The sequence below is a fragment of the Ostrea edulis genome, chromosome 8, assembly GCF_947568905.1.
Source record: "Ostrea edulis chromosome 8, xbOstEdul1.1, whole genome shotgun sequence".
NCBI classification, from domain to species: Eukaryota; Metazoa; Mollusca; class Bivalvia; order Ostreida; family Ostreidae; genus Ostrea; species Ostrea edulis.
In genome coordinates, this window is record NC_079171.1 from 26,072,326 (window position 1) to 26,100,251 (window position 27,926).

Consider the following 27,926-nt stretch of genomic DNA (forward strand, 5'->3'; position numbering starts at 1 on the left):
AATTTCAAATCAAAAATCGAAACATGAAATGACGATCAAATCACAAATTGCATTGCAGTTAATGAACTATTGAATTGTTAGAGTGATCAAAACAAATATTTGGTGGCAAGAAACCCGGGGGTGAGGGATTTATTCCTGACAAGTTTTCTGATTTGAATTGAGTTTCAGTGTCTGATAAAAGTTTTCACCATTAGTCCAGTTATTCTAGCCCAATATATAGAATAACCTCAATGTAATTGCAACAAAAATGTTTTTGTTTTCAAACGGTGAGTCAAGGGATGCTCTAGCGTATATAAAATATCGTGAACACAAAAGAAAGGGGAAATGTGTATTTGGGGGCAAAAACGTACATTTAAAAGAAATCACCGAAAACTGGGAATTATCATTTATCTTAACACATGACAGACATAAATGAAACGCGATTACTATAAATATCGGGAACGGTGTTGACATTCACAAAATACTTGATTTATACCAAAATTTCAAATGAATGAATGTTTTTATGGACGAAAAATCGATGAAAATGAGAAGAGTTAATATGAAACTCGTAAACATTGGTTCTAGCACAAAATGAGATACTCTTTATATGAGACAGTTAAAGAAGTGATAATTAATGCAAACAAAATATTCAACAGTTTGAGATTTGAAGATCATGAGTGTGTATCACTGGCGGATTTATGGGGGCACAGCCCCCCCCCCCCCCATTTAAAATTTTCAAAATTAAAGTAAATCGTAGTCTTTCATTTAGAAAAATGTAAACGATAAAAGAAGCAATAATTTTTTCCACTCTCGGAGAAATAAAGAAAAATGTTTTGATTTTTATTAATTACTTTTATTGGGGGAACTTGCATTTGTTCCCCAAAACCCTTAAAAATTGCGTCATTTTATTAATTTCACATTATCATAAATGACAGAAAATAGTAAAAATAACTACTTAGGGGACATATTTCAAGCCCTATACAATCTGTAAAATCCAGGAGCTCAAGGCCACCCCAGACCCCCTGCTTCATAAACTTGAGCCCCCCCCCCTCCCCGCTTAACCGCAATTCCTGGATCCGCCCATGTGTATGATCCCGTAATCATGTTTGCTCTGTTCGTTTGTTTGGCAGTCTGCAAATGTTTAATTTTGGTCATAAGTATTAGCTACTGCTTTTATATTAGGCATGAATATTTGTGTTGAAAATAAAACCTTTTTAACGATAACAGATTTGTTGACACTGTAAACTCCATATCGACCTAGTTTTGGAAATTTTCAATACACATTGAACCTTGGCCATATCTTTTACACCATAAGTAGACCTTTCACAGTTGTAACTGTTTTTCTTGTGACAAGACCTTTCAATACTAACATTTTTGACCCAGAAACTCAACATTGACTTTTCACCTTCTTCAAGGAAATTCGAACATAAGCCATATCTTTCGAATTCTACGTGGAGCTGCTGTTATATATAGCATACATAGTTCTTGTGAAGAAAATTTTCCAACTATAATAGATTTGGTGACCTTGACTAGTTTTTGAATATTTTTCAACAAGTTTAACCTTGGTCACCATCAAAGTTAGATGTAGATCAATCGTATTTGGTATGCGTATTACTTGTGGCAAGGACTTTCAATGACCTACATTTTTGCAGTTACTCACCTTACACCAGCAGTTGGGGGCATACTTACAATTGCGATTCTCAGCTTCTCATAAATAGTAGTAACAAATAGCTTACGTTGCCATTTTTTCATTACGCTGATTTTTAACAGACTGCATTATATCTATTCCCAAAACAAGGTATCATTTCTTCGATTTCATGGAGAAAAACTTTTAATATATGCACTTCGTAAACATTGTAGAGTTGAGGAAGGGGGAGGAGATGTGTTACATATATATATATATATATATATATATATATATATAAAGCACAAACAAACAATTATTATAACACCCAACCTTACGTTTACCCCTAGGATCTAAACGATACATGTGATAATCAATTAATTGATATATAAAGTACCAAATAATCACAACTAGGTACTGAAAATTTTCGCCCCAGCCCGGGATCGAACCAGCGACGTACGGCACCCACCGCCTAGCAAGACTGTCAAACCAGTGCGTAAGTCCACTCGGCCACAATGACTTCCCTAAATAAAGGAAGTTGTGTTATGCTCCTAAAGCGCTACTTATACACACTGCTGCAATCTCACACAGTCGCTGTGTCATTCAGTGTTTAAGATATTTTATAAGGAGAGTGGATTTCTCGATGCAATTGTATAGAATATTTAATAGGCGGTGGGTGCCGTATAATTGTTTGTTTGTGCTTTATATTAAATATTCTATACAATTGCATCGTGAAACATGCGTTGTGTCCTGTAACATGTGTTTGGGTTGTCAAACATATTGATACAAATTAATAACAACACATATATTTCAGCTTGTCTGTAAATATGTGTCTTTATCTAAGCATTATTTACGATAGTATTCGCATCAACGTTTGATTTACTATATGTATATATATAATAATAATAGTAAGCCCATCTCTGTTATGTTTCAATCCGGAAACTTTGTTCCGGAATTATAACTCATCACGGGTGCACTCGGCAATTACGCATCCCAACTTCCTTCTTATCCATTCAGCATCCAACCAAGAAGGCCGGTCAAATTTTGGGGAAGAAAAACATTTTGAATACTCACCCAAGCCACCCCCCCCCCTTTTTTCAAAAAGTTTGAGTTAAGTTTTTCTGCTGTTAGCCTTTTATTAGCTCTTCTGAGCCGAAGGCTCAAAGAGCTAATCATATGGCCATATGTCTGGCGTGTGGTGTGCGTCAACTTTTTGGGAAAAGGGCTATATGTCAAGAACCCCTTGGCCAATTTTTGTCAAATTTGTGACAGGGTATCCTTGGCCCAAGGGTTTTCATTTGTACTAAAACTAGGGTTGTGACCCTTTAACAAGGGGGTATAATTAGGAAAATGCAAACAAAAGTAGTGGTTGCTAAAAAATCTTCTCAAGAACCACTGGGCAAATTATCACTACACTTATGCATAAGGAGGAAGATAGGTTGTAGAAAAAAAATGTTAAAGGCATCATCCTGGGGCAAAGGGTTTGATCTCAAGGTCACTTCAAAGCTGACCTTAAATTTTGTTTTGTTAAAACTTTGATATTTTGCTTAGTATAAGGACTAGAATCATGAAATTTTGTCACTTGATGCATCTTAGGACCCAATATCATGTTGTCTCAAAGGTAGGTCATGGTGACCTGCTTTTGGAATTTCGCTGGTAATTATTATTAAATGGATTTTGATGCATATATTGGACACTTTTGAGCCTATGATCATCAAAAGTTCTCAGTTGATGGACCATGGGACCCCAAACAGTGTCATGTAAAAGGTATGCCACCATGACCTATTTTTTAATTTTTTTATGGCTAATCATTTATGAATACATTTTAGGTTGATATTTCAGATACCGAGATGTTTAGAATTATCAAACCTCGTAAGTTGATGCATATAGAGGTCTCGAAAGATATTTTTTTAAAAGTAGGTCACATTGACCTACTTTTTGAATTTTGCAGACATTCAAATTTCACATTTTCAATTTTAGATGCATATTTTGGACACTATGAAAGCTAGGATCATCAAACTTTATCAGTTGATATATCTTAAGTCTTCATAGTTTGTGGACCAAAAAGTAGGTCACCGTGACCTACTTTTGGAATTTGACGGCTATATTTTAATATTTCAGATACTATTTGACTTACAATTATCAAACTTTGTCAGTTGATGCATGTTGAGTCTTCAGAGTGTGTTGACTAAAACGTATGTCACCGTAACCTATTTTTTGGATTTTGACGGCTATATTTGAATATTTCAGATACTATTTGACTTACAATCATCAAACTTTGTCAGTTGATGGGTCTTGAGTCTTCAGAGTGTGTCGACCAAAAAGTAGGTCATTGTGACCTACTTTTTGGGTGTGATGTTTATATCTGAATATTTCAGATACTATTTGAATTCAATAATCAAACTTTGTCAGCTGATGTATCTTGAGTCTTTGGAGTGGGTCGACCAAAAAGTATGTCACTGTGGCCTTCTTTTGAAATTTGACGGCTATATTTGAATACTATTTGACTTGTCAGTTGATGCATCTTGAATCTTCAGTGTGTCGACCGGACAGTTACATTTAAATTTTCAGGTACTATTTGACTTAACATCATCAAACTTTGTTAATTGATAAATCTTGGTTAGTGAGAATTTTTGCCTGTTCTACAATGTATCAGAAGAGCGATTCTAGGCTCATGGGCCTCTTGTCTTTTCAGGTACTGCATCATTGATAGCATCCATGCATTTCACATAGTCACAGTGGTATCAATTTAGTGGTCGTCAATGAGCGTTGTGAGGCCAAATCGTCACTTTCAAGCTGGTTGTGAAAATATCGTTGACTGTTGATGATGGTTGAATGTTGATTCGACAGTTTAAGTTCATTTTATGTAAATAATTAAGAATTGAATACTTGTGTGTTGTATGTGTCGGTAGCATGATTGAGATCAACCCAGCATGTTACTTGCCCTTTCGGACGACGCATAATATGTTGTTGTTGGGGGTGAGCCCTGTTGTTCGGCGACCCCACAGATGTTGTTTCTGACCACTGTGGCCAATATATTCCATACAATAAACCCATACATTCACATCGTGTCTTTATTCTGAAAAAGACAATAGTGGTGAGACTGATACGTCTTTGATAATAAAGAATTGTTGATATTGTAAGGACATCATGATTCTCATCTAAAGAAGTCGAGGAACATACTTTGTTACTTCATGACCATACACTGCTTGCTAGAAAACCACACAGGAACTAGTTCTAATTGTAACGGGGACCGTTTCATATGTTCCCCAAACCTACCCCAATTAATAAGTGGTGTCAATGTAAACCTATAGCAAAACTTATTTTAGTTTTTAATTAGTATGTTTAATATCGTCATTTCAGAACAAGAACTAAAATAAAGCAATGCTTGCGTACACGCACAAGCGATTTCGATTGCGAAATTTTTGTTGATGTCATTCAACAGGCATTTGTATAACATACGAAGAGTATGGATTTCATAATGTTTGCATCAAATATAAGAAAGTTATAGTAATTTCAAATTCGTCCAATCAGAAATCAGCACACATGCATGTACGTGCTTAGCAGTAATTTTAACTACAGTAATTTGTAAGGAGTACCAAGACACACCTAAAATCACAACATTAAAAGAATTTGATGCCAAAAACGTTATCGTCCTTTAAAAAATGAACATTTGAAAGAAGATGCACGCGCATGCGCGAGTGTATTTTTTTTTTATCACACCAATGCATAGATACACATATTTATTTACCTATGCTGTGAATATCAACTCATTCGCTTCATTCATCAGATAGTTACATTTTAGTATTATTCAATCAAAAAGAAGCATCCTTACATGGGCATGCAAATTGGTAATTTTGACCAGGCATATTAATTAAGGGTCTCAATATCATCGTATGATATGAATATCAAATATCAAACCAACTCAATGAACAACAAAATAGTAAGACTGATTAGTGTACAAAAAAATGTGATGCATGTGCACACGCACGCGCGTGCACACAAAATGACTATCATTTTGCATATCTACAAATGATATACTATCATCATACATGTAAGGTTTCATATCGATCCCTTTTATATTCTGATCTCGAATATTCTGTACCAAAATTCAATGCTGACAAAATGACTATCATTCTGCACATCTGTAAATGCTATTCTACCGTCCTAGAAATTTCCATATCGATCCCTCCTGTAGTTTCGGAGAACACTCGCGGACAAAAAATACCGGAGGCAAATAATAAGAAACTGAGTAAAAACAATGTTTTCAAACTATGTTTGGAGAACATAAAAATGTAGGCCATTAAGCTAGTGTCCTTCACATTGACTTTTGAACTACTTTTTAGAAAAATTTAATACAAGTCACACCAGCTATGATAGAGAAAGGGTTTTACTCAGGGTGACAGCAGTGTTTCACAAACACAGCTTATTTCAATTACAGAGCATTGGACTTCCAATTATTGATGTTTTTCAATGATTTCATAATAATACATTTTTACATTCATTATATTTGTTTAATTTTTACAATACAGGTGATCTACCTGGTGATTGGAAGCAATACCGATTTAAGAATTTTTATCTGGACGTATCTAACTCACCAGCTGCAGTGAATAACACGGCACAGAGAACTCGGTGTTATACCGACAGATCCCAGGATCTACCTAACAATATAATCGACATTCCATGTAAACAAACGACAAGATACGTCATTGTAGAAACAACATACGACACTCATGAAGATAATCCTACGACAGGAGCCATCTTGGAAATTTGTGAAATACAAGTTAACGGTATGTTCTATAATATACAGGATTCATTACTTAATCCTTTAAATTATAAGCTCGGCTGAGCAAAATGTCAATTGCTTGGTTTGCTTAATATAATTCATAGGGTGGTGTGCTTAAACATAATTCTAGTGAATTAGACACTAGGTAATTCCAGCATCTGGTGAACCCGTTATATGAATGATAATGAGTACCGAAAATATTTCTAGATATTTGTATTCATGACATCCAGTCTTCAATTGGAAGTAGACAACCTCACGTTCAATTCCTCAATTCTCAAATCCTATGTAATGGGGGGGGGGGGGGGGGGGGTGTATTGTCTTAGGTCAAACTAAGGTTTAGTTACTTTTATAGGCCCTTAATCTACAAGCTCTACCTTGAATTATAGTTATTTATCCACTATTTCAATTCCATCTTATTTGTAGTGTGGATGTGTGCTAAACACAGGCATATATTTATTTTATATCAATACATTCGTATATAACACTCAACTGATCATAAGCATTTCTGAATTGGAAATAACAATATTTGTCTTAATAATAACAAATTGTATCATATTTTTCATCAATACCATTTCAATATTGAGTCAGTTAAGCATAAGTAATTGCATACCAACTTACAATTGTAAGCAGGAATAAATGGACGATATTCACTGCTTTTTTGTTGGATATACAATCTAATTCACGAGTAAAACAGGATCATTTTTTTTTTATATTTTCACGAGTACGAATAATTTAATGTTGTGTCACTTCAGCATCAAAATATACATACATGTAACAATGTAAATTTGTAAACAGGAATAATACAGGATTAATAAGGGTTAAACATATGTAATGTGATGTAACACACCTTAGATGAAGGTGCATCCCTGAATCAGCTAGAATACATGCTTCAGGACCTTACTTGACATTTGGATTGTTTTCGATGGAAGACGCGGCCTGGACTAGCGGGGATTAATCACTTTCACTATTATAATGTATCTAGATAAGTACCCTGCTGCCCAATCTCATCTGTTTGTTTATTTCCATAAGGATTCATACAAATTACTGGAGTACAAAATTACGTGATCGAAAGTGAGACAAAATGCATAAATACTATAACTAATGTGTTATGAAGAGGTCATCATTTTGCAAAATTAAAGGTTGATCATGAACAAGGGAAGCAGAAACAGAGAGTGCGGGAAGTCATTCACAGAATCCACCGTTTCATATACTTGATACTAATGCATATATATTTGAAAATCATAAACTTACCATGAAAAATATTAATAAATAGAAAAAAAAATTATCATACTGAAATATATTTGCAGTTTCAAATTGTATATCCAATGAATAACACCCCCCACACACCGAAAACAACATACAACGTAGTTAAACTATTTTTTTTCTCAACAATTTCCCCCAAACATAGCCTTCTTAAATGGAACTTGCTTTTATTCGCAAGTTAGTTCTAAACCTGGTATAATACATGTATATGTATTTCTGCATCATATCTAATTTCAAAGCGAACGAGTCTGGTGTGTAAAATATTTGCCTCATTTGGTATGAATTGATGTGAACGTTACATTTACCGACATCCTGCGGATTACTGTTGGACTCGAAGAGGTACAGTGGGAAAGAAAGATTGAAACAGAATCATTGAAAGCTAAGATGAAGTTTACGATCCATAGTACATAGTACATGTATGAGGAATTATTATTAATCTAAATATTAAGATATAAGTATTTAATTTGAAAATAAAATGCTAGAAGTCCTCCCTATTTAAGATTGAGGTGTTGCAGTCCAAAAGTCTCCATTAGTTAAAAAAATAAAATATGAAACACTAGATGTTTAACTTGCTGACTTAACAGTATCATGGATTGTCGTTATTATATACAAATACCACACACGCTGCTGTGAGTATACACATACACGGTATTATGTATAAGTTTACATGTAAATCTACGGTAATGATGTTTTGCCACGGGGGCGGGGGGCATATAAAGTATGTGTGTTCTTTCCATTCCCGACCGATAGATGTCGCTGCTCGCTAACACATCTGCCAATGCCGACATTTCAAAATTCTTGTAAAACGCTTTGTAAATTCTTATTCTTCGCTCAATCAATTCATGATGCATAATTTAAAGATAAAGTTGTTTTACCGCTTATAAACAAATTCCCAAAATTTTGATTTTAATCATAACATTATTTTCTTCCGATTTTTTTGGTGTTCTCTTAGATACATTAATCATTCTAATTCTTAAACTCTATTCCGTTTTCCCTTCTGCATCGCCGAAAATTGCAAGCGATGCAGCTCGTACAAAATAAAACCAAGATGGCGGCATGATATACCTTGCGAATAGTTTGTTTATTGAATATGGGAATACATTTTTTTAATCATAGATACTAGTATGTAAAACCTCGAATATCTATGCTTAAAACTTATACATGAATAGTAGTGATTGTTCAAGGCATTTAGAAGGGAAAGTCACGGGTTTTTCGTTGTTGGCTTTACTGTTACGTCCCTGAGTCCTAAGTACGGGTCTAAAGTTGTAGTACTTCCCTTCGTGCCTGGGTTAAAATAGGTCATCAGCACCTCTTACTTGTTGTAAAAGAGGTGACTCAATGGGACGATCTTTCGGATGAGACTACACAAAACTAGGTCCCTTTTCACAGCAGTTGTGACACAATAAAGGACCCTCCTTACTCTTAGCACCGTGCATATGCCTACATTTTGCAGCACTTCACCGGCAATTGTAACATCTCCATATGCTTGATTGATCGATTGATATTTTCCGCCACACTCAACAATTTTTCTGTTATATGGTGGCACCCAGTTTTTTTTTTTTTGGTGGAAGAGAGAACCCAGATAGAATACCTGGGAAGAGACCATCGACCTTCCGAAAGTAAACTTGGAAACTTTCTCACTTACCGAGCGAGAGGAATTCGAACCCGCGCCGACAGGCCGTGTTATTTTGAGCGCGATGCATTAAACACTCGGCCCCTCATATGAGTGAAAAATTCTCGAGGGGGACGTTAAACAATATACAACCAGCCCCTCGTCTCCATACGAGTGAAAAAATCTCTTCCGGACGGCAAACAGATAACCAACCATTTTATCCTTCGGATACTAATACACTGACGATTATGTCACAGGGAACTTTAACGTAACAATCAGTTCTAATTATATTTTTATTTAAATATTTTATCACTCTAAATTTATATTCATTCTACTTTATTGATCAACTTCTTTACATCAGAAAAAAGTAACAAACAAAAAATATGATTAACTAGAGATTGTTTTTATTTAAAAAAAATAAATAAATGTCTCCGCAAGTCCCCAAATTAGAAATGTTCCAAAAGAAATTTCCTCCCCTTAAGGGTGTACCCTCGTGGTACTTTTACCGCGAGTGAGTCTCCATACTTTTTAAAGTCGTAACTTTGGGGATGCGTGTGTTTTATTTCGTATGCACAAAGAAAAACATTAATATCTGTTTTTATTTGTAAGTAATGTTAATAAACTAACAAAAAATAATTAAAACGGGACAATTTTTTAACTTATTTTCTCATTTTACGACATTCATGATGACGTTGCGATTGTAAACAAACTCGAGCTCGAAGACGCACACTATACGATGTCGCATTTAATCTATTCTAAAGCAGTCCAGAAACATACATGGGCGATTCGTTAGAAGTAAAACGGCAGTTATAGATCAGTCTGAATCCGATATTCTCACAAGTGAGTGGCAGACAAAGAAAATTACAGACAAGCAGGCACAACCACGCACATAGTGTCAGACGAGAGGGGGGGATGGAAGGATGTTAGCGATGTAGTACCCGAATCAGAGGCTGCTGATACAGTATTGGATGAATTTGTAAGTTTTTCAATATACAAGATTTTTTTTTATGAAAATAAAATCTACAAACTATGTAGATCTGTACCTAAATTGATCTACGATCTTCCCGATCCCGCTTAGTCGGTCATGAGCGAATCTCGCTCCTAACGTTCAATGTATCATTATTGAAGCATCATTTTGATTAAAAGGTGTAATCTATATCATTGTTTTAAAAAAATCGCCAAAGTATACAGCGAATTTAATTCCTTAAAAAGAGTTCAAAGGGAAAAGGGGTGTTTCTCTCACGTAGAGAATTATGGCGCGCCATTCGTGTATAAATTAGTTAAAACAAAAGATAATTTTGTTGACTATATATATATGCATAGATGTTTTTGGGGGGGCTACTAGATCGATAATTTGTTTCTAATCAGTTCTGGATAATTAAAATTAAATTATTTTATCAAAATTTTATTTAATTTATTCCTTCAAAGTGTAATTGTCAAAAAGTTTTAATAATGTTAAAATTTGTTTATAGGGTATTGAAAATGCACATTTAAAAAAAAAATCCTGATTAGAATTTTAGCATATATTTCATAAACAGTAATTTATGTACGAACAAATTCATATATAAAATTTTGCCTAAGAAATTCTTTTAGAGTAACAATTTGTTGGGCAAGGCATTAAAACATAATCCCTGGCTAGACAAAAATTGGAGTTAGTTTAAGTTGGTGTATTAGCAGTCTGGTGGTAAACCTAATAGTGTATTCTGTTCTATTGTCAATAATTCACAGTATTGATAGAAATTGAGTTCCAATGTTTGCTTTTTAGCTACATCCATTTGGTAACAACAGTGAGAGGGATGAGCTGTGCTATCATCATATGAAGAACCGTACCAGGAAGTGCAGATTTCTTTCTCATGGCCACATGGAAGTTGACTGTTAAAAGTAGTTTCTGTATAATAACTCAAATACTTTGCATTCTATTCAAACCAAATTTGGACATATGGATACATACAAAGACGGGAAGATGCCTATCAATTTTGGGGTCAGAAGGTAAAAAATCAAGGTCACAGTGCATGGAAATTAGAAAATGCTGATGCGGGGGCATATGTTTTACACATTCTGTAGTTATAAATGAATTAGTATTGTATATATGCATATATTATTTATGTTTTCTGATTATTTATTATATAATGAAATAAATATATAGAATTTGTAAATATGAATTGAAAAATACACATTTTTTAACAAATCGTATATTGTTATTGTTTAGAATGTAAGTCAGTGTAAGAAGGGGGGTAGGGACACAAAATGGTTCAAATCTTTGTTCCAATGCACACTACCCCACACATTTTTTTCATTTAAATTAAGCAAAAATATGATTCAAATCTACATTAGGAATTTCAGAAAAAGTTTGATACAGATATTCTCCCTAGGTTGAATTTTTTGATGAAATAGGTCTTCAAATTTGTGTGATATTTTATACAATTATGTTAATTAATACTTGATTTTTTGTAGAATTGGTGATGTATTTTATGTAAAAGTTATTGCAATAATCAATTATGCTTAATTTTCATATAATAAAAGAAAGTCAAGATTATTCTGTCTTTAATATTTGTTTTATAGTGTGTTTCTTGTGAAAATTGGTGATTTTCATGAAAAATTAAGTTTCAGCAAAGGGGCAACTTTGAGGGGCTGTAATTCTTTAAAGTTTACACTAACATCCTCTTTTTTATGTTTTAAATGTCTTTCGGATAAAGATGTATCAGTTAAAATGGTTTATCAAAAAAGTTTGATACTTCTGAAAAAATTCAAACCGGGAGAGAACATCCTTAATGTACTGCATGGTACGGAGGAAAATGCATGAGCAGGAACATAAACATTATGAACTCTGATAAGGCATAGAGAGGACGTGTTCGCAAAGTGTTTTACACCCTCTATCCCTCAGATTTACTATAACTTTAAGGACAAAAATTGTATCATCCTGTCCCTGCAATATGCAAATCTGCAAATAACATAGAAGTATTACACAGAATTTCAAGTCTATCGGATAACCATATAGGAGAAACGTACAAGTTATTTCAACATCCTCATTCCCTCTTAGATCCACTATAACTAAGTTAATCCTCCTGTTTCGCCAATATGCACATATACAAATGACAATGGAGCATTATACAAAGTTTCAAATCTATCCAATAATCCATATAGGAGGATAAGTGTTCAAATGCCATTTTTAATCTTCCACCCCTCTCAGATCCACTATAACTTTTAGGAAAATAATTGGATATTTCAGTCTCGAGAATATGAACGTTTACAAATGGCAAAAAAGCATCATACAAGTTTCAAATCTACCTGATAATCCATATGGGAGGAGAAGTATCCAAAAGCTATTTTACATACTCCACCCCTCTTAGATCCACTTCAACTTTTCAGAAATTAATTGAATCCTCCTGTCCCACCTATTGGTATATGCACATCTACAAATTGCAATGCAGCACTGTACAAAGTTGCAAATCTATCCGATACGCCATATTGGAGGAAAAGCGTTCAGAAGATTTTGTGACAGACAGACGGACGGACAGAAAGTATAAAAACAATATGTCTACCCCTAAAGGAGGGGAGACAAATATAACACTCTCATCAAAACCGTTGCCAAATTAACCAAACTGGTGCTGACTTGATCAGCTTCACCAGGTATCGAGTTAACCTAGTGTGGAATGTACTTTTCCCTTGATGGTTACATTTGAAACACTTTAAACAAAATCAACCAATATCACATTTTATGTTTTTGATCTGTACCTGACAACATTCAAATTTCACAGGTAGTTTTCCTTGGTAGCAACAACTATTAACTTGATTTCTGCGAACCACGCATTTTATTGTAAATGAAATAAGAGTTTCATAGTTTACTCCAATTTCTTGTGACAATATGCCGCTACGTTTGATATTGATATTTTAGTGTTTAGCCTATATTTTATAAACTTAAATTCATTGGTGCTCAATAAAATAGAATATTCCTTTTATTGGTACTAAAATTCTTGGCTTTATTCCGCTTTGTTTTGTTTTTTTGGGTTTTTTTTTCAACCATGGGGTGTAAAAACAAAAATCCAAAACCAGTGTTTGTGTGTTTGCCACATATGTCTAGAGAAATTCAAAGGATCTGAAAGAATTGACGGAAGATAGATGGATCAAGTTAACGTTAAGCTCTTTGTCTGGTTTTGCAAGTTTTGGAAGAATAAAAAACGGCATGCTCATCGTTAAGACTCGCGGTTGTAGCCATGCAGGGGACGATTCGAGACAGTAGGACAGATTCAGACAAAGTGCAGGTAGGTTGCGTCTTTTATTTATCTTCAGTGTGTGTTATAGAAAATAAAAACGAACGACCAGAGTTGTTGCTAACATGAAAGATTTATTTTGTAGGATTTTAATGAGGACTCGCAACGGCACCCTGAAATGAACATAATTTTTCGAGCCTCGAAACCCGCCTCGCTCATGCCGAGTCAAAGCCGTGATTGCAGTGGTCCGGAAAGAACAGGTTATCACCATCATAAAGTAAATAGGCTGATAACTCTGCCTCCATTTATTCGCTTCCAATATCAAAGTCATCTTATGGATTCGCCATATTGCAGAAGTTGCAGTTTAGGCATAGTTGCAGCCGGTATATAAACTGTTTAAAATGAAACTGAACGGTATGTTTAATGTTTCTGTTTTATTAATTGATGAATATATTGTTTGTTAAAAAATAAACTCTGTATAATTATACACATGTGTTTGTTTCTTTCATGATGGCGGATCCATGATTTCCAGGGGGGGGGGGGGGGCATGTGAAGGTCAAGTATTACCCAAAATACTCGGCCGTTTTGGGTGCCAATCTAACATTTTACTCATACTATTTCTATTTTTCAAATTTGTGGTAAAAAGAAGGGCAGGACCTTCAATTCCGCATCTGTATTGCAGAGGCCAGGAGAAAGTACTTGACTCTTGAAGTGGCGATTATATTCATACGCAAGATAGACTGATCACTTGACTGACTTCATGTTATACTAACAACTCAGTTTTATGATAAACTGGATGATTGCAGCTTCTTCATCGTCAACTTCCCATATTTATGTAGCAATATTCCATTGTCATCTGCATATGGTGTTTATATATATCTCACTGATTCGATACGCCAAAGCTTGTTCTGCGATTGATCAGCTTTCAAATCAAGGCAGGCTACTGACAAACAAGTTGATGATGCAAAGGTTTAAACAGTCTCGTTTAAACTCAGCATTTCGCAAATGATATGGTCGTTATAACGATCTAGTTTGCCAGTACAACCTATCAATGGGTCAAATATTGTCTGATTTGTTTCATAACGACTGTTATGCCTTTCTTGGCACACTGGGTTTGACTACGGATAACTTCGTTTACCTGATCAAGATATAGGGCCCACGGTGGGTGTGACCAGTTGACAGGAAATGCTTACTACTCCTAGGCATCTGATCCCACCTCTGGTATATTTAATGGTCCGTATTTGCCCAACTATCTATTTTGTATTGCTTATAGGAGCTATGAGATATATCACTGTTTGTTATCGTCACCTTACGAAATTGATTGATTGAATATTGTTTAACATCCTTCTCGAGAATATTTCACTTACAAGGGGACGTCACCACTGCCGGTGAAAGGCTATAAAAATTAAGCCTATGCTCCGCACTTATGGTCATTGGGCAGGGAGGGATCTTTATCGTGCCACACCTGCTGTGACACGGGACCTCGGTATCTGCGGTCTCATTCGAAAGACCGTCCCATTTAGTCGCCTCTTACGACAAGCAGGGGGTACTGAGGACCTATTCTAATCCGTATCCCCATGGGAATTTACGACATTGAATGTCAATTCTATTAGTATTGCCATATGAGGAAAAACATTGGCAAATGGAAATGTAGAAAAATATATTGCAGATATATAAATTTAAAAAAAAAATAGTGAAGAATTGCTGGGAAACACTTCAAATAATCAATTTTAATGGTTTATTTTTTAAGGATGCGAGATTGGAAAGTATGGTGATAGCTGTCTAGATTGCAGTGGATGTCAAACGTGTGACATCATTAGCGGTATCTGCAGTAAGAGGAATTAAAATAACATTGATGCATCTGCTTTTGAAATATTAGTACGGTATAATCCTTCTTTTCGGTAAAAACTTAATATATCCCCAATATGGATATTGTTTACTTCCAAATCATTACATTTGTTTTTCTCCAGGAATACTACACTAATATTTTCTAAACACAATCAATCATTTTATGATCAACAGCGTCGCTACCCTGCAGTGTTAACTGTGTGAGTGGATTATGTGATCCCACAACTGGAGATTGCACCCAAGGCTGTAATAATGGATACTGGAGGAACACCTGTACATCAATTTGTTCACAAAACTGTCAAGGTGGAGGATGTGATAAGACCAGTGGTAACTGTAACGGTTGTAGTAATAATACCTATTGGGGACAAACGTGTAACACGCCATGCCCACAAAACTGCAATGGAGGCACATGTGACCAGACCAATGGCTATTGTAGCAATGGCTGTACACAAGGACGACACGGAAATAAATGTGAACAAACTTGTAACCAAAACTGTTTGGGGAAAATTTGTATACAGAACAGTGGAGTGTGTACGAACGGGTGTGCTGATTATTACTATGGAGATAAATGTGAGAATGTCTGTAGCACTCATTGTAGTCTCAGACGTTGTGATAGATATAACGGTACATGCAGTGGATGTAGTAGCGGTTATTTTGGTCCATTTTGCCGAGACACCTGTAGCGTAAACTGTGCTGAGGGAACGTGCGATCAACAGACGGGAAAATGTGACAGAGGATGTAAACCAAACTGGACCGGGGACCAGTGTGACAGTAAGTTAAGATTCACTACAGTAATTGATATACAGTTGTTTACATTATTGGATATATAGAACAAAATCCATTTTTGATACGTTTGTATGGTTGATTTCTGAACAGTTGTTCGTTATTCTGCTTTTCGCAGTTTTGTCTAATATAAATTAGCTACATATTATAGATGTCTACATTTTGTAATTGATGCAAGATGAAGACAACGAACAGTGATCAATCTCGTAACTCCTACAAGCAATACAAAATAGATAGTTGGGCAAACACGGATCCTATTCCATTAAAAAAAGACCTGCTTTGAAACTTCATATGGACAAACATTATGGGAAATAAATGTTGCGCAAGAAAACTATATAATTTTTATGAAGATGAAAGGTCACTTGAATTATCAGGAACGTTATTTATTTTATCAAAACTACATACAATGAAACACCAGTAGTTTATTAATGTCACACACGAAGTAAATGTACAGCATATCCTTCATTATGGCACGGATTGCAATGCAATTTAAGATTGATTACAACATATGACGAAATGGTATGAAGTCAAACCAGTTTTATATAGTGAATAATTTCCCTCTCAGTGACGGGTTCTGAAGTGAGACCTCTTCAAATATAGTTCTAGACAGACAATTCACCATATGAAGTCTGGTTTAAAATGAGACTCCCTAAATGAATATGGTCATAGAGAAATATTGCTCTCTTAGAGAAAACACCTTTCAAGGAAAACATCCCCTCTGAAAACTGCACTGCACGTCCGGTTCATGAAGAAAAAATCACATGCAGAACCAGTTATACCCCACCCCCTCTCCCTTGAAAAACAAGATTGTGTTCCCAAAGTGAGACTTCATCTCGGAAATCTGGCTTGAAAATGGAACTTCCGTCTCCAACATCGAGGTCCGGCCGCAGTAGCTTAGTGGTAGAGTGTTTGCTTTATGACTGGAATGTCATAAGTTCAAGCCCCCATCGAGACATTTCCGTATTAAACCTTTGACATAAACATAACTAGTGATGCTCCTTTGCCGAACTCTCCGCATTTAGAAGTGATAATCGAGGGTCTTTTTGGATACGACCTAAAAAACGGATATCTCGTGTCGCGACTGGAGCTTGCATGTTTAAGAATCATCACTGCCACGACTGAAAGCGCTAAGTATAGGTCTAAATTTCTGGTACTTCATCTAGAAATGGTGACGTCTCAACTCGAGTGAGAAATTCTTGACCTTTATCGTGCCACACCTACTGTGATACGGGACCTCGGTTTGTGGGTTTCATCCGAAGGACCGCCCCATGTAGTCGTCTCTTACGATAAGCAAGGGGATATAAAGTTTGAGTATATAATCAAACTTTGATGTTAATTCAAACTATGCGAATCTTTAACTATAAATAGACACATGCAGTTTGCCATTAAATTTTACATTTTATCAACAACAAATATATATATATATATATATATATATATATATATATATATATATATATTAGAGAGGACTGTTCAAAATGTAAATGTAAAACGAAAGTAACAAACTGAATTTTGATGATTTTGTTTATATGATCAATACACTGTACATGCGTGTAATGTGTGTTATATGTTATATCCTTAGACAGGTTTTATGTAAATATATACTGGTAATAAAATCATTTACATGTACATAAATGGAATACAGTACACGACACGAGTTTTATACACCCCACCGTGGAAAGACCATGGTGGAAAATCCACGGAGATACACCGTGTCCCCCGTGTTCCACGGTGTGTGTTATTTGCGAATACACACAGCTGCTAAGACCTTTGTTCTGGCCACGGGCGCCTTGCGGAAGATGTGAAAATGTGCCGCAGGCCAAATAATCAAGATAAGGGTGAAATTTTAAGAAAAGAAAAAAATGTAAATATTCCCCCCCCCTGATACTTATATTGTTTTTCAGCATTTTGAGCCAATTCCAACGATACCAAACACTATATATTATGTTTTTAAGAAAACCTGGTTTTGAATTCTTTTTTTCTTTTAGTCTTCTTTCTTCATTAAAATATTCTTAAATTCTATGTTTAAATAATGTGTACTTGCAAGCAATTCCTGTTTTGAATGCGAATTAGTAAATTCAGTAAATGAAAAACATACATGTACAACATGTGATAGGGATATTTAATAATTACCGATGTGCTCTCTCTCTCTCTCTCTCTCTCTCTGACAAATGCGCTGTTTAACATAATTACTTCCATCACACTGTGTTAATATGCATCTTGACAAATATAACTTGATCCAATATAGAAATTAGAGCATTGTCGATGATTAACAAATTGGAATTAATTTATTACGTAATTAATAGAAGCAAAAATACAAAACATCGGATGATTTATTTTTAAAATCCCGAGTTAATTACATTTGACCGAGACTTATGTTCGATGTACTTTGATAGAGGTTTTCATACAAAAAAAATGTTCATCGGGAGTGTCTGGATAATGCAATGATTTTTGTGTAATAAGTATATACCATGCAAATTCCTAGGGTCTTTGTCACAGTATTTACTAAATTACGGTTAGCTAGTTTGTGTTTTGACTTCTCATGAAAAGTGTGAAATATATTGGGTCGGCGCGATATCAGATCTAGTCTAAGATCACGTGTATCTTGCGCCGACCCAATATATTTCACACTTTCCGCAAGAAGTCAGCACTTCTGCTGAAGCACTTCTGTTGATTTCAAATACACGGATTAGCTGACCCCCATTGTTCTACTGAGGCGAAAACCCCTTCGAATTTGCATGGAATGTACAAGTTATACACAGGTCATTGTTATAGTCATACATCATAGTACCGCTAACCCGACAAACATTTTTCTTTTATTTTGAATAAGTTAATATTGAATGACGAAGTATGACCAAACTGCAGATTGAACTTTATAGAGCCCCGTGCTAACATTACTTATATTTTTCAATGTATCAGAAGGGGTATGTTGCCGGTTAAGTTGTGTAAATTTCTTGACAAGCAATAAAATAACAAAAATGGTGCTTAAATTGTCCGATTACGAAAACCTTAAATTGGGAGCATGTATGTGTGTGGTGGTGGTGGTGGTGGTGGGGGGGGGGGGGGGGGGGGTAGTAGTCTGAAACTGTCTCAATTTCCCCTTCCGACTTCAATTTCTTAAGTCGTGCAGTGGGTAGGTCGCTACAAGCTAGGAGGCTAAATCCTTAACTTTCAAGTTTTCAAAGTACACCCTCTCCGATTCTACGTGCTTGTAATCAATATTTAAGGATGTAAATCCTCGGTGTCAAACGCAACTAGTTCATGAAAAAAAAAACTAATATCAATATAAACAGAAATGACTTAATGATTATTGGATTTTATTCATATACGCTATCGATTATTAAAATCTTTAATTTAATCTTTAGATGCATTAGGTAATGAAAGCAAGAGAGAGAGAGAGAGAGCATTGGTAAGCATTGATTATGATATTCATGAATGTATGCAGATACGGGAAGTTTAATACGTTTAGTATAAATCTTGAAAGTACAATTTCTTTCTGATTAATTATCCATCCCCTTTCATTCTGATATTTTTTTTTATTTCCCATTTTGTTTTCTTTACATGTTTAAATTTTTCGGCTGGTCCGGGTTAGGACTAATGAATGAGCTCCCCCCCTTCTAAAACGATGTTACGTGCTTAGCTGTATAATCTCCCTCTCGGTCAAAAATAAAATAAATACATGCTATATATACTGCAACATCATTGGATTTACTGGATAATTCTTCGATTTCACCTTCATAATACATGTTAATGCAAGTGGACTATCTAGGAATTTTTTCCATCTTCGCTAGCCGAGATTATTCGTCCACGAGGGTACAGTTGACTCAAAACCCATTGCTAGCGGAGATTAGATGAATTTTACCCCCTTATTATGTTATAACTGACCAAAACCTAGTACGTTTATTTTACAACTTTCATTCAGAAGACGCGCAAGTTATTGAGTTACTGAATAAACGAGAAAACGTCTGCATTTTTATTTCAATCGTTGTCAACTCTATACTTTGTGATATTTCAAGGCTACATGTACTTAATTCAATTTATTGGATCTCATCACCATTATACAATGGTATACAAAAATATAAAGACAATATGCTGTTATATATACACTTAGTAAATAATACATGCGTGTAATAAAGTATTTATCAAGTTAAAAAAAAACTATTTAAAAAAACTGTGTTATTATTAATGTGGAGTATGGGCATTCTAGGTAGGGGAGCACATTTTATTTCATTATTTTCTTAATGAAAGTACGGAGTTTTCTAAAGGTTTGTTTAAAAGTAAAGATACTTTTAATTTTTATTTGTTTAGGTGATGAAAATTTGATCCTTTGCTCACATTGCTTCACAGTTGAGTACATAATGAAATTCATATCCAATATAAGCATGTACATGTATATAGCTGACCTTAATCACATACATGTATTCCTAATTACAATGAAAACTTTACGTAAAAATAAACCATTGCTTATGGTACACATTTCTTTGAACTGCTATTTATCAAATTGAAATTACTGGCATGTGATTGTCGTTGTTCACGACCCTTCTTTTATTTGGTGAAATTGTGTTGCACGTGCCGTGAAACAATGTACCGACGAGTGGTAGGAATAACACAGGTGTTTATATACAGGATATCGAGAATTTGGGCGTTTCATAAAAAGGTGTGAACGTCTGCAGGGAAGTCTACATACGGATATGTACCGAAAACACCGACGTATCATTAAACAACAATTACAAGAATTGAATGATTTATAGCTAATTTCTAAATAAGTAATGGGGTGGGGGTATGCATGCTGGCCAAGCGAAAAGGTTTTTTGGGTGAATCACTTCGGAAAATATTTCTTTGTTTTATCACACGGAGGTACACGGTGGCATCGACAGAGGTACAGGTGACATCCATGGAGATGCACGGTGGCATTCACGGAGATCCTCCGTGGACTTCAATGTCTAGCTCGCGCGGAAAAATAGGACTTCAAAGGTGCCGACAATTTTAAAGGTCCACCGTGTTTGGGGCAAATTTGTTCCACCGCGTTGCGTGGAACACGCATAAAACTCGTGTCGTGTACTGTACATGTACATGTATACCACTTATGCCGATCTAAGCAGGTGAAATCTCAATAAGGAACTAAGCGCGTTATGCAGATGCTGCCCCAATAATTTTGAAAGTAAAGGAGAGAGGATGATGAAAATATGACAAGTTTATGGGGGTCAGTAAAATGAAACAAATCTTTCACATCCTTTATCGCTGTTATCCTAAATTCAGAGCAATTTACAAAAGCTTTGCATATATATTCCCCTTATTTCTTTTGATATCATTGACATCAAATATGCAATTTTATTTTCATGTTAAGGATGTGATTCCACACATTACGGAATTGATTGTTCTCAGATGTGTAATGTTAATTGCAAGGACCGCGTTTGCAACTCTGGAAATGGATTATGCACTTCGGGGTGTGAAAGTGGATTTTATGGAGACACTTGTAACAATGCTTGTCCATCGTGTCCATCGGGATGCAACAGGAAATCTGGCGATTGTGAGGGAACATGTCCGAACGACAAATATGGAAAACAGTGTGATTTACCCTGCAGTGCGGGTTGTACAGGTGGATGTAATAGAGACACTGGTGCGTGTGATCGCGGATGCGTCGTTGGAAAATTTGGAACCAACTGTAGTGAAAACTGTAACACTGGATGTATTGCCGACTGTGATCAGAACGACGGACGTTGTAAATGTAAAACCGGATGGAAAGCCATTAGGTTATTTTGTAGCGTGTGCTTATCTTGGTGTACTTTGTATAGTACATGTATCACAAAAACAATAGCTTCATTTTAGTGGGGAAATATTTACTATCCAATATATTTTTTTTTATTTGAGTTCGTGATTTCTTCGTTAAGATTTGTTACACACTTGTTTTTTTTTCATTTGTTTTTTTTTCTCTTCTCCATTTATCAAATTTACAAAATGTAAAACCTTTTTAAACTTATCGATATACGTCCTAATATTAGTAAACAAATTCTAGAAGAGACGTTAAGTAAGTCAATATGAATAAGTGTAGATTTGCATGAAAAGTTAATGGAAATGATTTCTTGTTATTCCAGAATGCAGCTCAGATTATTATGGTCAGTTGTGTGATCAACGATGTAGCTCACATTGTGTAAATGGAATCTGCTTTTCAAACAACGGGACGTGCGTGAGGGGATGTACTGGTACATTCAGTAATGACAAGTGTACTCAAGGTAGGATACATGATTTCGTAGCCCCTTGTAATGGTATATCATACAATGTTATTACAATACAGTACACATATCGCACTTAGTGTATCAGATATATTTGATTTTGACTACTGATAACCCCGTTTACCTGATCAGGATATAGGGCTCACGACGGGTGTGACCGGTTGACAGGGGATGCTTATTCCTCCTAGGTACCTGATCCCACCCCAGGTGTGTCCAAGGGTCTGTGTTTGCCCAACCCCAACTATATATTTTATTGCTTATAGGAGTTGTGAGATTGATCACTGTTCGTTATCTTCACCTTTCATAGTACCGTTATACCGAGACTTATTAATCACAGGTGTGTGATTATAGTTGTTGATATTTATTACAGAAAACGTGCAATCCTGTACCACTGAATGTGACAACAGTATGGTCATCGTCAGCATTGTAGTGTCTGTTGTCATTGTTCTCACAGGAAGTGTCGTAAACTTCCTGTTGTGGAAGAGAAACCAGTGTAAGTAAACCGAGTATCAACAAGAGGCAAATAATTCTGATAAGTTTTTAAATCGCATATTTGAAAAACATGGTTTAAAGTAGTCAAAGGTAGACGAAAAACTGTGAAGAGAATTTGAGTAATGTTTGTGTCATCAAATATCTATAATGATAAATAACTTGTTAGAACACAACTATTTCTTCCTTGAATGTATGTGCGGTGTATATTCCCTGTACATTTTATATTATATAAAGTTGGTAGAGTTGTTGTTTTTTAATCTCGTCATTTTTTTTTTTATTTCAGCCCAGAACGTAAAAAGAGGGTGACTATGGTGTTTTATTGTAATTGTTGTGAAATATGTGTGTTCAGTTTTTTTTTTATTTTTCGGATAAACATAAGTTTATGTTTCTTCTTTCAGATTAAAAGAAAATACCAATAGCCCCATCATGGTGCGTGAAATTCCAGGTAAATTCATATTGAATATATAATAATGACTGCCATCGCGGGAAATAGCTAGGTCCGCCATTAAAAGGTGAATATATCGAACAGTTATCAATCTCATAATTCCTATTATGAATATAAAATCAATGGTAGATCAATCACAGGCCCCTTCACACATCAGAGGTGGGATCAGGTAACTATGAGGAATCAAAATCTCAAATTGACAGGTCACGCCCGTCATAAACCCTTAAGAGTAAATTCCCCAGAAATCCATACTAAACACCACAAATCGTCCCAATATGGGTAATGTTAGAATCTGATTATCATCATAAAATTACCCAGCCCCGCATCTTTTTTTTTTAGTACCAGCTGATTTTCATTTGCATTATACTAGCAATTCATAACAAATTTATGAGGAATATTTCACAAATTGGTAGACTGTAATAACCTATTACAATATATTTTGAAATTCTGTTTTCCTTTTTACATAAAAATGTAAAAAAAAAAAAAGAAACTTACACAATCAATACTGTAAAAATAAATTCTGGTGATTGTATTCTTTTATAAGGTCTTTAGAGGGGTTCATAAAATTTCAAAAACTAAAAAAAATCTGCTTTTCGTCTGTGAAATATCAATAATATAAATGAGCATCAGAAATCGGATGTCTTTTTAGATTGGGTTTGATCTATGATTGTCATCCGACTTGCGCTAACGATTTAACAATTCTTGAATTCTTGATACATATAAATTGCATTCATTTTTTTTTCAAATTTAAGAGGATCTGTCTGTTGGGGAAAAGAGGATTTTAATTCTAAATTTCAGGAACCTTCACCCATGGAACCTTTGGGCTTAAATTGACCAATATCCATAAATCTTGTTCTCTTAAAGTGCACATCTTTACAGATAACTATATATCCGCCCCCATGTAGAGCAGAAATTCCTCTACAGCAATTGTAAATTTCTTAATCTGAGGTTCAGAGGTTCTGACTCCAAGGCAGGGTCACAACTTTTATATGACATTTGTGTGAAAATATTTAAATGACATTTTAATAATATTGTTAGTAAATTGCAATTAAATAAATATTCAAAAGAAACAAATGGTCCATTTATCATCATCATTGTAAACATCACATCCAAAAGTAGTATAGACAAAAGCCGACAGAGATGCACCACAATTTCTGAAATTTACAATCCTGGCGTCCTGACACTTGGGTGGGTCCAAACTAGTCATATACTATTACAGATATATACTATATCAGTAAAGTCGTACTATAGTTTGGACATTTGGGGGCGTTTTTCATGTTACTGCTGCTGTGTATCAGATTTTACCTTCAATATGCAGAATATGAAAAATATTATAAATTCTATAACATAGGTGCTGTTGATGGTTTTAACGAATGCACGGGTAATCAATCAGATCTGTGGGCCTCCTATTCGATTATACATTGGAATACAATGATTTTGGCTTACTTTAAAATCTTCCAAATGTAAATTAATTTACCTGCATCAATATATGGCCATACAGGCATTTCACCATTTCAGATTAAACTATTTGCTGTTAAACCTATTGAATATCATCTATGATGACCAACAGTTATCAACGCTTTTATTACGTTTCTTTGCCTTCTTTGTCTTTTTCATCTTTTTTTTACAGAAAAAGAATGCTTATATCTATTTATATTTTCTTATCTGATGATTGTAGTTTAGTATAATGCATTTTCAATCCATGCTAGCATGTTGTACTTATTCCAAGGTGCAAGGTTTTTTGTATAATCATGTTACTATTACAGGAGATAATTTACACAAATTGATCACTGTTCGTTATCTTTACCTTTCATATAACAGTAAAATATGGTAACAGTTTTACTTTATTTTCAGACATACCAAGCAGCGAAAATAAGTATGTACTATTTTCATTTTCTACTTTATGAGAAATCTGTACAATATAATGCCATGTATATAGCATCCCAAAATCCCAAAATCTAAAACTGAATTTTCCTGTTATCAGTGTTAGATCTCCGTATGCAGAACTCGGAGACCTTGACAAACCGAACGCATACGAAGACCTCCACCAGTATACCGAAGCTGTTTAGAAGAATTTGGTCTGGGATTTTATAGATGAACATGACACCGAAAGTATTTGAACAGTATCATCAAAGACAATGTCATGTGTTATTGTCTTACATGTGAAGATTATGATATGTAAATATAGAGAGATGTGTTATTGGAAAGTGATACGCATGTAACGTATTTTTTTTTTTATTCGTTGCTAAAACATTTTGCTTTAAGATGTCAAGTATTGGTTTTCATTTTTATGATGCTGCAACTTGTTTTACCTATTCAAACACTTCCCAATCTATTTAACCATGGTGTATAAAACAGATGAATACCAGTATACGTATGGTGTATTATGATGTTTGATAATAGTTTTCGTTCATTATTAATGATATCAAAGGGTAAGTGCAACATGTGTTGGAAAGCATACACTATATTGTTATGTGTGACAAACAAAACAAACCCATTACAACGCTTATATTTCTATGCCTTTGTAGAACTGATGAACTACGAAAAATTATTTATAAAAATGGATAAGTGGAATAAGTTATGTAATGTCAAACAGAGTGTTAGCGAACCATCACAGAATCCGTCCTCTGACACAGTAAAAAGACTGCAAGGTAGAGATATTTGACTTTCGAAAACTTTATTAACATCGACAAAGTTACGAAAACTTGCATCACGAGATCCGACGAAATACGCAATGCCCGTGTCATCAGCTCTTTTGTGATGGAAATATATTCAATAATATACTGAAGGCTAGATTAGTACTGATGATTCTACCCCCTTATCGACACTATCGCTAGTTTTAAGAAAGACAATTGATGGATATCAATATTTTATCGAATTATTTTATTTGAAATACTCACAAGCGTACTAAATTTGTGTATCCGCAGATCCGAGTTCAACAAAACCGAGCGATAACGATGCACATGTTTTGGTAGTATATCACTTGAATATATATGTGTAACCGAGCAGGAAGGGATATGTTGGTTTTATTAATTTATTCAGTAGAAAATAAAGGCATCGACCTACAATAACAGATAAATAATATAAATCAAGATAGAAAAACATAATTGAAATATGCCAATTGTAAACTGTACCCACAGTAAACGTTTTAGAAGTGTTTGCCCAACTATCTATTTTGTATTGCTTGTAGGAGTTATGAGATTGATCACTGTTCGTTATCTTCACCTTGCATACTATACTTTATAAAGATATGTACATGTGTTTTGTAAATGATTTAGATTAAGATCTTATAGACTCATATAATCATTACGACTTTGAAAGCACAATTACAATAAAGTAAATAACTTGCAATCAAAATAATTACGTATATCAGCTCTTTATATGGAAATGAAACATATTCTTAAATATAGAAATAACAAACCATAACATACGGAACATATCAGCTGATTGTAACTCATCAAAACGTATTACTGCTCTAACTACATAGCTAAGCGCGGTAGATTTATACATATACTGAAAGACTATTATTGGATAAAGAAATATGAAATGACCAATGGAATCGACGAACCAATGAAATAACAGAATAAAACTTCACTCACCCAACTCAATCCAGATGAGCAATTGAACTTACGGTAAACTGAATTTTAAGATTGAATTTAGCAAAACGATCAATAGAAATATCAAAACGAATAAATATTGTTTAACGTCCCTCTAGAGAATATTTCACGGATATGGAGACGTCACCACTGCCGGTGAAGGGCTGTAGAATGTCTAAACAATTTCACACACACGTAGTTAAAGTCATTGTAAGCGAGTGTCATGTAGTGCATGTATTGATATTCCGTATGGTGTTTTGTTTTCCCAATCCATAACTATGCATTTTGTGTATTTACATCTCCATTGGTTTCTCTGTGATATGTGTAGAAGTTGGAATTAGTCATTGTTGCAGCTTAAAGAAGTGCGCTTATGAATAAAGTTACAATAATTTTTACTTGCACGACTGGGAATTCCAACAGAAATGAAGAAAGAATGTAAATACAAGAACTGAACTCCTTTGTGGAAAGTACATACTGATATGAGCTGCAGTGTTTAACGCTCGCATCATTCAGAAGTGCGTTAAATAAAAGCTTAAAGTATTCCTTAAAACTCTCATTATAAATAAACCTCTTAGTCATTGTCATATATTACTTTAACAGTTCTATTTAAACACATGTTTTCTATAGTTTTATCAAGTATTTTATTCATGTTTTCCCCGTCGCGTTTTCAAATCAGTTACAGATATATGTTATGTTGTTCATGTTCAGTTTAATATTTTGTTCATACCAAGTTTCATCATTTTTTTTCTACAATCCATAAAATATATCATACGCATGTATTTGTAATATAATCATTAAATGCTTGTTCCTATGGGGTTTTTTTGTTATTGGGCGCATTTGATTTCCCTACACCCGATGTAATCGGTTTACTCATAATAGTCAAGTGCAATTTGGTTTAGTGAAGTATATTATATTACAAATCGCATTTTCTTCTATGAAGCTACCGATTTCAGCGTGCGACAAAATCCGTTCATACTGACTGTGAACGAAATATAAAGTATATTAAAGCACGCGACTAAGGGAGCGTAGTGAGTTGAAAAAAATCAGCATGTCT

General features: G+C 34.7%; 1 protein-coding gene across 5 annotated transcripts in view; it reads left to right on the forward strand.

Moving 5' to 3' along the window:
* LOC125657474 (protein draper-like) overlaps positions 1–27,685 on the forward strand; it is a 40,545-nt gene extending 12,860 nt beyond the window's left edge. For 2 of the 5 annotated variants that reach the window (XM_048888043.2, XM_048888042.2), the window contains exons 3-6: positions 6,136–6,393; positions 15,226–15,306; positions 15,498–16,094; positions 21,454–22,294. In XM_048888043.2, coding sequence (XP_048744000.2) covers positions 6,136–6,393; positions 15,226–15,306; positions 15,498–16,094; positions 21,454–21,935 — 1,418 coding nt within the window. In that variant the 3' untranslated portion in view covers positions 21,936–22,294. Of the gene's footprint in view, positions 1–6,135; positions 6,394–15,225; positions 15,307–15,497; positions 16,095–21,453; positions 22,340–22,709; positions 22,833–23,114; positions 23,134–23,210; positions 23,277–25,130; positions 25,153–25,260 lie in introns of those variants that run through there. The other 3 variants (XM_048888045.2, XM_048888046.2, XM_048888047.2) reach the window with 3 other exon arrangements.
* Positions 27,686–27,926: the final 241 nt, after the last annotated feature.